Source organism: Anomaloglossus baeobatrachus, chromosome 5 (assembly GCF_048569485.1).
Source record: "Anomaloglossus baeobatrachus isolate aAnoBae1 chromosome 5, aAnoBae1.hap1, whole genome shotgun sequence".
NCBI lineage: Eukaryota > Metazoa > Chordata > Amphibia > Anura > Aromobatidae > Anomaloglossus > Anomaloglossus baeobatrachus.
This window is the reverse complement of record NC_134357.1, coordinates 27883773-27896351: the sequence shown is the minus strand read 5'-3', so window position 1 is coordinate 27896351 and position 12579 is coordinate 27883773. Positions and strand designations below refer to the sequence as shown.

The window sequence follows — 12579 nt, the reverse complement described above, 5'->3', positions numbered from 1 at the left end:
CAGTCTCTCAATTTGTCACTGACCTTGAAATCCAGGTGGCCTAGGGACTGATACTCTGCAAATTTGTAGCTGACCCTCCTGAGGTTTCACCAGTCACCTCAGGACAGGACTGTCTCCATGTTTTACTCCTCACTTGACCTCACACTGACTTCAACTTCAACTGTCTCTGAATTTACCTCAGACCTCAGCTCCTTCCCTTTCTCCTTCTAGGGCACATATTCAAGCTTTGTTTTTATCTGAAGTGAACAACCTTAGTAAGGGAGTGTGAGCAAATGTGTGTTTGTAGTGAACAGCAGAGAAAACTAAATCTCATTACAGCTGCCAACACGTTTTACATGTGAAACTGAGAGGTTACTTCCAGGATACAGCGAGCCACGAACAAGGAACAAGACCAGATTAAGGCGGGCTTTGCACGTTGCGACATCGCAAGCCGATGCTGCGATGTCGCACGCGATAGTCCCCGCCCCCGTTGCAGGTACGATATCTTGTGATAGCTGGCGTAGCGAAAATTATCGCTACGCCAGCTTCACATGCACTCACCTGCCCTGCGACCGTCGCTCTGGCCGGCGTCCCGCCTCCTTCCTAAGGGGGCGGGTCGTGCAGCGTCATAGTGATGTCACACGGCAGGCGGCCAATAGCGGCGGAGGGGCGGAGATGAGCAGGATGTAAACATCCCGCCCACCTCCTTCCTTCCGCATAGACGCCGGCGGCAGGTAAGGTGATGTTCCTCACTCCTGCGGCTTCATACACAGCGATGTGTGCAGCCGCAGGAGCGAGGAACTACATCGTACCTGTCGCGGCAGCATAATTATGAAAAAGTCGGAGCCTGCAACGATGATACGATAACGACGCTTTTGCGCTCGTTAATCGTATCATCTAGCATTTACACACTACAATGTCGAAAGTGACGCCGGAAGTGCGTCACTTTCGATTTGACCCCACCGACATCGCACGTGCGATGTTGCAACGTACAAAGCCGCCCTAAGTTTAACAGCAAACTCTTTATAACCCGGTGAGGGAAACAGGAGGTGAAACTCAAAATGCGAAGTGAATATAGACACCAATAAATGTACAAACACCCGGTTACCAAACCAGGATCAGAGTGCTGAGCAAGGACCGATTCCAGTGGGACAGGAACCAACAGGAACAATTTACTTAACCAGGAATGTCTGGAAACACTACAAGGTGTAAATCCCTGGGTGTATGAAGGAGCTGTCCCTGGACCAGCACACCAATTAACAATCTTAACAGAAACTTTAATTCCCCGCCCTTCCCCCACACATATAAGCAACACAGTAAAGTACCCTGCGGTTAAACACCCACTAAGACCAATACACAAACAGTAAGATTCAGTACTGCAGAGGTGACTGCTGCGTGGTATATATTAGTCCTGGTCTGGCACCAAACCACTACTGAGTCAGTGTGCACATTTGTCTGCAAAACAAAAAGATATAGGCCAGGCCTGAGCTCAGGACTCACTGTTACACCGTATTTATCCAGGAAAAAATCCGGGCAAAGGGGTATCCACTCTGCGTCCAGCTCCGCAACAGTTCTCTATGGCACGGCAATCATGGGGACAGGTCACTGCAAAGCTTCGCTCCATAGCAGTTCTTTCTGGCACTAACAATCACGGGGACAGGCCTCCTCAGGCTCAAGTCACAGTCTCCTAGGGAGGCCTCAGATGCAGATCACCTCAGGACTTGGCTCCGCAGCAGTAGGAAGGCCACAGTTCACCAGGGAAACCGCTTCAATCACAGGTTTCTCTCTCCCTGGCAACAGTCTATGGACGTACTCAGTTAACTGCGTGGCCTCTTTGCACAGCGATCAGCAGGCTGTCTCCAGCAGTCCAGGGATTTGAAACCATAGCAGGGAAAGGCAGCCACCACACTTCAGGGTCTCTCTCAATCTCTCTCTCCCTCTCCTTCCTACTTCTTGTCTCTTGCCCCTCACAGAATCCTCCTCCAAAACTGAGCCCACATCCCTCTGATGCATAGAAGCAGGCACTGCAGCTCTGCAGACACCCCCCTGGTGGACAGGAGAAGATGCTGCAGCTAAAGTATCAGCAAATCAGCACTCTCACATACAGACTGAAATACACATGCAGTTATTATTTGTGGTCACTAGGCACAGGGAAACACATTTACAAGCTCCTGTCTATAGAGCGTGTAAGTGCAGTTCTCAAGCTGGCCTGGATCACTGGAGCACGCTGTTGTACCGCCCCGCTCTCGGCTGCAGCTGAGCCGCTCGGATCCGAGCTCGCTGGTGGGTGGCTCGAGCGTCTCCGGACCCGGGGGCCCTGTGGTCACTTCGATTTGAAAGGCGCTGGCGGTTTAGGGGACGTAGGTGTACGGCCGGAGCCGTGGTTAAGTCCGTGATGCCACCCACTGGATGTGGTGAAAGGAGACACCACCGCTGCGGTTTACCAGGCACCCGAGGGAGATGTTACGCAGCAAGTTGTTAACCCCTCCGTGGGTAGGGATGGTGGCCCCGGGACCCGTTGGGGGGTTGTTGTTTGGCAGTGCAGGGAGATGGGCGGCCGGACGGCACTGGTGTACTCACAATTAGAAACACACACAAGTCTCTGGTAAACCAAGGTGATGGTGGTCGGTGCCCACAGCCGGCTGCAGTCTGGTCCCCCACCCGGTTAGTGGTCTCTGCCTTTCTCCTGCACCTGTTTGTGATGATGGACTACCTGAACTTGCAATACAGGAGTCCGCTCCCCGGCTTGTAGATGTCGGAAGAGCCCTTTGCCCGCAGACACTGGCCCGTGGGATCTCTCTGCCGTGGCGGTGGCTTTCTATCCCCCTCGTTGGGCTGTTGTCTTCAGTTGGGACTTTGGGTGGGAAAGGACCCAATCAATAGTCCTGGCCACAATCAGTTAATTAGCTAGCCCCCAGTAGCTTCTGGACCTAGCTTCAGGGTCTGAGTACCCCCCTTTGTGCTCCGGTTTCCAGTCGGATCCCCGTGTCGGTACCGGCGGGCCACTACCCTGTCCCGGTCCACCACGGTTCCACCGAGCCGTCTTCCCGGCTCCTGCAGGCAGAGGCCTTCGTATGCCTCCTAGCCAAAGGTGCCCGGCCTCCAACTCTGGCACCTGTCAGTCTGCTACAGGCCTGTCACACAGGCCTGACCTCCTCTACTCAACTCTCAAACTTGACTCCTAAACTCAACTGTTTACTTTTTCCTGCCTCAGGCTCTCTGAACTGCTCGGTTGGCGTGCTAACCGCCTGGCTCCGCCCCCTAGTGTGTCCATCCAGCACTGAGAGAGGTGACTAGGGTTTTAATGGTTTGGCTGCTGACACCTTGTTAGGGGACTGGTGTTGTGCGGGGCTCTATCTGTGACTACCTGGCTGGTCCAGGGCGTCACACTGTCACCTCCTAGTCCTGGCCAGGTTCTGCTGGTACTATCTTGGGTCCATTTATTACATTAGAAATGGCATAGGGGAAACCAAAAGTTTGGATTTTATATGAATCAAAGGTTCAATAACATTTTTCCTATCTTGTTTTCTCTCCGCAGTTATAATGGCCTCCGCAATCAGTCCAACATGGCTCTTATATCGCTATCGCTGCCATCTGGATACAAGCTGGAGTACCAGTCTCTAACACAGGTGAAGACTCAATACTCTTTCATTATTATGTGAGACCCCAGGCTGTGATACAGAAATATTTTATTAGTATCTAATAAATTGGATCCAAATCAAATTTCCTAGATAAATTCCAGAAAATCTGCAAATTAGAATTTTTGTAGATTTGCTTATCATTATTCATTACTTCACTTTTCCAGCAGAGGGCACCACTAACATAGACCTGACGCCACCGCGGTGATTGAATGGATTTACTTAATTTTTTATTTATTTCTCATCCGATATTTTTTACATTTCTTTTCTTACAGCTGAGAAGCGTAGTGCCCAAAGTGGAAGAGAAGAACAATCTCATCATCATTTATCTGGACAGTGTAAGTTTTCTTCTTTTTCCTATTAAAATGGTCAAACTCGCCCAGCAGAGATCCATAGGATCCTCCGGAGGGTTCAAACTATGGAACAGCACAGCTCCGTATGCTGCTTATCAGTCATTTACTGCAGCTCAGCTCTTATGTAAGTGAATAGTGTCATGGGTGTACCCCGCACTGGGGAGATCATTGGTGAGTCTGGGACCAGAAGGTCACAACGCCTTATTATGCGCAGGTCTGCAACTTGTGTTTGAGGAAATCTACCTTTTTTTGGTGCTTTAAGGGTTAAGGAGTAGGACTATGTCCTATCTGGCTGTCGTTTGTAGCCTTAATCTCAGGTGCAGCTCTTTGTGATCACACCCCTTCACTATAAATAGTCACGTGTCTTACCATCTGAGGTCGGTTATAGAACTTTTTTCTTCTGCTGGCCACTTTGGAAGGAGCCTGTCTCTGGAAGGAGCTCAGGAGTCATGACAATTGCAGCTGTGGTGTTTAACTGCGTTAGAGGAGTTTGGAGAGTTTTCCTGTTATGTTTATTTCCCACTGTCTGTCTGCCTTCCCTTTTTTGTATTATTGTAGTGGTGAGACTAGGGCTCTCTCCGGCCTTCTCTCTAGCCAGGGTCAGTTCAGGGCAAGTGAAGACCTTGGCATTGTGATCAGGGACAGGGGAAAGGACCTGTATAGGGACGTTTAATGAGTGCAATGAACAGCCTCAGCTGGGTGTTAGGAGGTGACCCCGTTTCCCTTTCTCTAGCGCCATAGCCCACCATTGTATCATGTTCCCGGTGTACCCTGTGTGTTGCGGCACTTGCCAGAAGTTCCTTTATACTTGACAGAACCCACTACAGTATAGCGTGCTGTGCTGTTCTGGCTGCAAACAGCTAATAAGTTGGGACTCCATTGGTCGGACTTCCACCAACTGATACCGGTGACCTGCGCAGAAGATGTGGATACCCTGAAGTCTCCACCCTTCACACTGCAGTGACAGCCCTTATATTTGCCTTTATGATACAACCCTTTTAAAGATAGCGCCACACTTGTCCACAGGAGGAGTCAGTTATTGCAATATTTAAGCCAATGTGGCTGAGCTGCAATACCAGACACGGTCACTGTGCAATGATGGCGCTGTTCTTCTCTCATCTTCATGAATTGCCTAATTGACTAATGTTTCCTCCATATTCCTGCTGTAATCCTCCTGTCTCACGGCCGCTCGCCCTGTACACCGCGCTGACATCTCTCTTCTATCCGCGGACAGGTCTCCAGAGATATTATGTCCTTGAAAATGACCCTTGAGATGACCACACGGGTGCAGAACTATCAGCCAAAATCTGTTCTAGTCTGGGACTACTATGAGAAAGGTAAGAGCCGCTCCCTTGCTGACCTCAGCTGCTGCAGAACATCTTAATAAGCAGCTTTAGTAAACACAAGCATGAAATTACAATTCTGGGTCATCTCTTCTCATGACTCTGTATTGTGCCGTTCCTCTGTTATTCCTCCTGAATAATTATGAAGAAAATGGCAACTGGGCATTGCCATTCCCCTTATTAAAGGGGCGTGTCTGGACTTACTCAGCACTGATTGGACAGTGTCAGTGTGTGCAGGGACACACCACTAATTTGTAACACCCAGTTGTCACTTAACTGATAAAATCCGAGGAGGAACAACAGAGTTACCGGATAACTGACAAGGAATAGAAATATCTGCTACAACCTGTCAGTAGAGATGACGGATCCTGTGTAAATGTTCCTGTACATGTCTTATCTCCTATTAATCCCGTTACAGAGGAGAATGGTATAGGATTTGTCCGGCACCCCTGCTCCGTCCAGTGACCGGCTTGGAGGTGAGATCACGAAAAAATCCTCTATGGGTTATCAAAGTGGTGGAGGGTTTTTTCTCTGTTTTCTGTGACCTGTCATGTTTTGGGGGGTTTCGGCACCCTGTAATTTTTGTTTACACCATTTTGGGTCTATGTACCATGTTTTGATCATTTTTTGTTCCTTTTTTGGGGGCAGAATACCGTCTGTAATACTTGTGAGAATGTATTTCCCGGTGTCTAATGCCAAATTAACCCCTTCCCATACTAATCCTGGCTATAGTTTGCCCCAGGCCAGAGTACACCCCTGGGATTAACTGCACCACAAAATGGCCAAACAATATACTGGCTATAACCCATTAACAGCGACACCCATAGAATAAATTGTAAAAAAACAATTAAAGGCTAGTGAAAGTCAAAAATAAGTGGCTCCACTCAGTCATGAAACCTATAAGGACTATAAGTGAATGAGCCAAAAGAAATAAAAATATATATTTTGATTGAGACATTTCTTTAAAAACATACATAAATAAATAAATAAAAAAATATACATAAATAAAAAAATAAAAATAAATAAAAAAATATACATAAATAAAAAATTAAAACCGTACATAAATAAATAAATAAAAATAAAAAATATACATAAATAAAAAAATAAAAACATACATAAATAAAAATAAAATAAATAAAAACAACGGACATGAGGTCACAAACAGCAATCCTCAGGTGCTCAAAAAGTAATAATGAGCTATAACTAGCATAATGCACAGTAAGGTATGTGTCAAAAGGGCCTATGACTCAAGGGGCCAAGGGAGAAATTAGAAAGCTACCATCATATACAGAACAACATATAGCTGTTTAAAAAAGATGTATGTTTTTAAAGAAATGTCTCAATAAAAATATATATTTTTAGTTCTTTTGGCTCATTCACTTATAGTTCCTACAGAATAAATTGAGTTCACAGCCAAGAACATACTGCTGATTAAAAAAAATATATTTGCTATTGAACATATTAAAAATAGAACAGACAAAAAAAAATAAATAAATTTGGGAATAAGCGAGGAACATTTCCATCTTATTCATAGAATCCCATTATTAAGCACGTGTTTGTTGGATAAAACAGTTCATTGTTGCAGGTACAGATTAAAAACACTTGAAATATAGATGATATAAATATTGCCACTAGGGGCACTATCGTGCAAAAGGTCACTCCATATAATACATCTAACCAAATAGATATACAGTGATTATGGAAAATATTCACACCCCTTTACATTTTTTCACTCTTTGTTTCACTGCAGACATTTAGTAAATTTAAAAAAAACTTCCTTTTGTTTCTCATGAGTGTACACTTTGCCCCCTTCCCCTATCTAGACAGAAAAAAAACAGAAATGTAGACAATTTTGCAAATTTATTAAACAAGAAAAACTTGAAATATCACATGGTCATAAGTATTCAGCCCCTTTGCTTAGTATTGAGTAGAAGCCCCTTTTCAGCTAGTACAGCCATGAGTCTTCTTGGGAATGATGCAACATGTTTTTCACACCTGGATTTGGGGATCCTCGGCCATTCCTCCTTGCAGATCCTCTCCAGTTCCGTCAGGTTGGATGGTGAATGTTGGTGGACGCCATTTTCAGGTCTCTCCAGAGATGTTCAATTGGGTTTAGGTCAGGGCTTTGGCTGGGCCGGTCAAGAATGGTCACAGAGTTGTTCTGAAGCCACTGCTTTGTTATTTTAGCTGTGTGCTTAGGGTCATTGTCTTGTTGGAAGGTTAACCTTCTGCCAAGTCTGAGGTCCAGAGCACTCTGGAAGAGGTTTTCTTCCAGGATATCTCTGTACTTGGCCGTATTCATCTTTCCTTCAATTGCAAGCAGTCGTCCTGTCCCTGCAGCTGAAAAACACCCCCATAGCATGATCCTGCCACCACCATGTTTCACTGTGGGGATTGTATTGGGCTGGTTTTCTTCACACATACTGCTTAGAATTATCACTAAAAAGTTCTATCTTGGTCTCATCAGACCAGAGAATCTTATTTCTCATAGTCCGGGAGTCCTTCTTGTGTTATTCTGCAAACTCTATGCGGGCTTTCATACAGTATGTCTTTCACTGAGGAGAGGCTTCCGTCGGGCCACTCTGCCATAAAGGCCCGACTGGTGGAGGGCTGCAGTGATAGTTGACTTTGTGTAACTTTCTCCCATCTCCCTACTGCATCTCTGGAGCTCAGCCACAGTGATCTTGGGGTTCTTCTTTACCTCTCTCACCAAGGCTCTTCTCCCACGATTGCTCAGTTTGGCTGGATGGTCAGGTCGAGGAAGAGTTCTGGTGGTCCCAAACTTCTTCCATTCAAGGATTATGGAGGCCACTGTGCTGTTAGGAACCTTGCATACTGCAGAAATTCTTTAGTAACCTTGGCCAGATCTGTGCCTTGCCACAATTCTGTCTATGAGCTCCTTGGGCAGTTCCTTTGACCTCATCATTCTCATTTGGTGTGACATGCACTGTTAGCTGTGGGGTCTTATATAGACAGGTGTGCGCCTTTCCAAATCAAGTCCTATCAGTTTAATTAAACACAGCTCGACTCCAATGAAGGAGTAGAACCATCTCAAGGAGGATCACAAGAAAATGGACAGCATGTGACTTACATATTAGTGTCCGAGCAAAAGGTCTGAATACTTATTACCATGTGATATTTCAGTTTTTCTTGTTTAATAAATTTGCAAAAATTTCTACATTTCTGGGGGGTTTTCTGTTAAGATGGGGGATGGGGTGCAGAGTGTACATTAATGAGAAAAAAATGAACTTTTTTGAATTTACCAAATGTCTGCAATGAAACAGAGTGAAACATTTAAAGGGGTCTGAATACTTACCGTACCCACTGTATATGCAGTATGTGTGTGCTCAACCTAATGTTAGGAAATACAATAAATAATTTTTAAATATATTGCACAGCTCGCACAACAAAAATGTTTATAAATATGTATTGCACAAATTCCAAGAGGTATATAGGACAAGAAATATATATTGCACAGACCCAACAGTGGGATGTAAAAAAGAAGAAAGTCTGGAACACATAAAGTTATACAAAAATAGATGTTACACAAAGTATTATTTCAAATGTATCCAAAGGGACATATTCCTAATTATCTACAGCAGAACCTGCCAAGAAGGAGAAATATAGAACTCAATTTCTTCTTTAGGTGTCCCTGGGACTAACTGCCCTAGGCCAAAATATACCCATCTAATGTGGAACCCGGGTATAATCTGGCCCATGCCCCGGGGGATAAACTCTATACCCGAGGGTGTAAAATTGTCCAGTGCTTACACTGAGATGCCAATAGTTGGCGCTGTCCCATCAGTGCATAGGTAATGTTATGTATTGGGACTTGTTTCTCTCGATGACACCAAACGTTTTCCATTTTTGACAACTTTGGAAGAACAACTGTATAAGCGGCTTCTGAGATCACGTAACTCACCAGACAAAGCTGAATCCCCAATAAAATGTTGAAAAATTCAGTAATTCTTGTGTATAATATCACTCACTGCTACTGATGGAGGTGTAATATGACCTGGGGGTTAATATTTTGGCCTCGGTCACTTTAGCCCCGGTATAGTCTGGACTGTGGCAGATTCTGGCCTTTTACACCGGTATTAATAGTAAATCATGTGTTTCTGTTTCTGTCCACAGCTGAACATGAAGCTTCTTCTCTTCTAGATTCGGACCTTATACATAAACCTCTGTGAGCTCACCCTGATGGCCGCCATCTCCTGTAGACTTGTGTATAATATCCCCTGTACTAATAAATACTCAGTGTTTTATTGTATGTTGTGTCCTCACATTTTATACTGGTGGAACAAGATCTGTCTACACGGGCAGACTGGAAATCTTCTGGGTTTAGTGTTATTTGTGTTCTTGGCGTTACCCTTTATATGACGCCCAATGGAAGATAGAACCGCGTGATATTATTATGAGAAAACACAATCTTATTCTGCTCTATCAGCCACAACTAGAGGGAGCTAGTCACAGAGGATGGATCCAGCTCTTATCGTTCCCATCCTGGTCATTAATAGCGTCGGTGTCTGACAGATGCGAGTTGCTCTGATACCAGAGAACGGGACCCTTGACTTTTGTAACATATATCCTATATAAACGCCAGCTGTGACATCATCACTCGCTGTTATCTCCCATCAGTCACAGCTCTGCCGCCTCACACAGACTAATAACATCACATTATGTTTATATTGTTTGATTTTTGCTGTATTTTCCATACATACAGAATAGGGGTTATTTCCATCATTGAAACGAGGATTTGAAGATCAGAGAAATATTCTGATAGTGATATAGTGACACGTGTATAATGTCGGCTGCTTTGGTCACATATTCTGACATTCCTCTATAATCGGACGTGAAGTTCCCTTTTGTTCAGGATTTTCTTATTATTTGTGAAACCATAAAACTGTGAGAGAAGATCTGGATGTGTAATAGTTATATCCTGCAATATCCGCGGAGGCCCAGACTCCATAGTGTCGCCCATTCTCCAGCAGGCACCAAAAATGTGGATGTTACAGGATACAAGTGACGTCCATTGTGACATTAATGGCGTCAGATCCTCACGGCTTTCTTTATACGATCCATCTTTTAGTAGAATTGCAGTGATCGTGATATCTAGATGCGGTCATTAATACGCAGCCTCCTGATGTCGGTATCTGTATCTAGAACCTGAAGAACAAGAATAAAGAAGAAATGATGAGAAATCAGTAATAATAAGGGAGGTCCAGACCCCGGTGATCAGATGTATCACACAGTAATGGCCGGTGAGTGCTGGTGTCAGGAGTCACTTACAAGCTATGGGAATAATGTCCTCCATCCACCCATCTCCAGACGTCTCCATCACGGTGACGTCCAATCCAATATTTGTCCTCTCCCCATTGTGGGATAGATCCCTGTATAATCTCCTATCATTCATCATATCAAACAGCGGCAAACACATATCATGGGGCATCATAGCAAAAGTCCAAACTGGGCCCAACAGCCTCCAAAAAAATCATTGGTGTCATTGCGAATAGAAGAAGTTGGCCGGAAAGATCAGTAGATTCTGTGGCTTATTGAACGGGTGCTCATGAGCAGGTTGCAGAGCTAGGTGGATGAACGGAGGGGGCAGTTCGGTAGCAATCCGGTCCACCGGTAATGAGAATACACCACTACTGTGTTTCCTCAAAAATAAGGCCTACCCTGAAAAGAAGACCTAATTGCGGTTCAATAACGAAGTGTCCATGCAGTTTAAAAAGTTAAAGAATACTGCAGGACACTTCATTATAGATAGCAGACACCCCCGAAAGAGAGAAGAAAGCAGACAGATGACCCCGTGATCATACTCACCAGACGCCGAACGGGAGGACCTGCGGCGGAACGCACACCCACACACATCAGATCGCACACCCACACACATCAGATCGCACACCCACACACATCAGATAAATACTATGAAGAGAGCCAGCCTGGTGGTAAATTATGGAGATAGGCAGCCTGGCTGAATATTATGGAGAGAGGCAGCGTAAGGGGTATATTATGCAGAGAGGCAGCGTGGGGGGTATATTATGGAGAGAGGCAGCATGGGGTATATTATGGAGCAAGGTAGCCTGGTGGTATATTAAGGAGAGAGGCATCATGGGGTAATTTATGGAAAGTGGCAGTGTGGGGTATATTATGGAGAGGGGCACTGTGGGGGGTATATTATGGAGTTAGGCAGCATGGGGGCATTTTATGGCGAGTGGCAGCGTGGTGGTATATTATGGAGAGTGGCAGTGTTGGGTATATTATGGAGAGGGGTACTGTGGGAGGGTACATTATGGAGAGTGGCACCATGAAGTTATATCATGGAGATAGGCAGTGTAGGGTGATATTATGGAGGGAGGCAGCATGGGGGGATATTAAGGCGAGTGGCAGCGTGGGGGTATACTATAAAGAGAGGCAGTGTGGGGGTATATTATGGAGAGAGGCAACGAGGGAGTATATTATGGAGAGTGGCAGCATGGGTGTATATTATGGAGAGTGGCGGCGTAGAGGCATATTATAGAGGAAGGCAGCATGGGGGTTATATTATGGAGAGGGGCAGCATGGGGGAATATTATCGAGAGTGGCAGCATGGGCGAATATTATCGAGAGGGGCAGTGTGGGGTATATTATGGAGAGGGGCAGCATGGGCGTATTTTGGAGAGTGGCAGCAGGCATATATTATAGAGAGAGGCAGCATAGGGTATATTATGGAGCAAGGCAGCCTGGTGGTATATTAAGGAGAGAGGCATCATGGGGTAATTTTTTGGAGAGTGGCAGTGTGGGGTATATTCAGTGTGGGGTATATTATGGAGAAGGGCACTGTGGGGGGTATATTATGGAGATAGGCAGCATAGGGGCATTTTATGGAGAGTGGTAGCGTGGTGGTATATTATACAGAGTGGCATTGTTGGGTACATTATGGAGAGTGGCACCATGAAGTTATATCATGGAGATAGGCAGTGTGGGGTGATATTATGGAGGGAGGCAGCATGGGGGGATATTAAGACGAGTGGCAGCATGGGGGTATACTATAAAGAGAGGCAATGTGGGGGTATATTATGGAGAGAGGCAACGAGGGAGTATATTATGGAGAGTGGCAGCATGGGTGTATATTGTGGAGAGTGGCAACGTAGAGGCATATTATAGAGGGAGGCAGCATGGGGGGTATATTAGGGAGAGGGGCAGCATTGGGGAATATTATGGTGAGGGGCAGCATGGGGGTATTTTGGAGAGTGGCAGCAGGGGTATATTATGGACAGGAGT

The 12579-nt window shown here is 45.4% G+C and overlaps 1 protein-coding gene across 1 annotated transcript in view; it reads left to right on the top strand.

The window, feature by feature from the left end:
• Window positions 1-9583, top strand: part of LOC142310727 (ovostatin-like) — a 60759-nt gene extending 51176 nt beyond the window's left edge. Inside the window, exons 32-36 of the mRNA XM_075348353.1 lie at window positions 3518-3608; window positions 3893-3955; window positions 5205-5307; window positions 5732-5789; window positions 9448-9583. Of these exons, the coding sequence (XP_075204468.1) occupies window positions 3518-3608; window positions 3893-3955; window positions 5205-5307; window positions 5732-5778 (304 nt within the window). The 3' untranslated portion in view covers window positions 5779-5789; window positions 9448-9583. The remainder of the gene's footprint in view (window positions 1-3517; window positions 3609-3892; window positions 3956-5204; window positions 5308-5731; window positions 5790-9447) is intronic.
• The last annotated feature ends 2996 nt before the right edge of the window (window positions 9584-12579 follow it).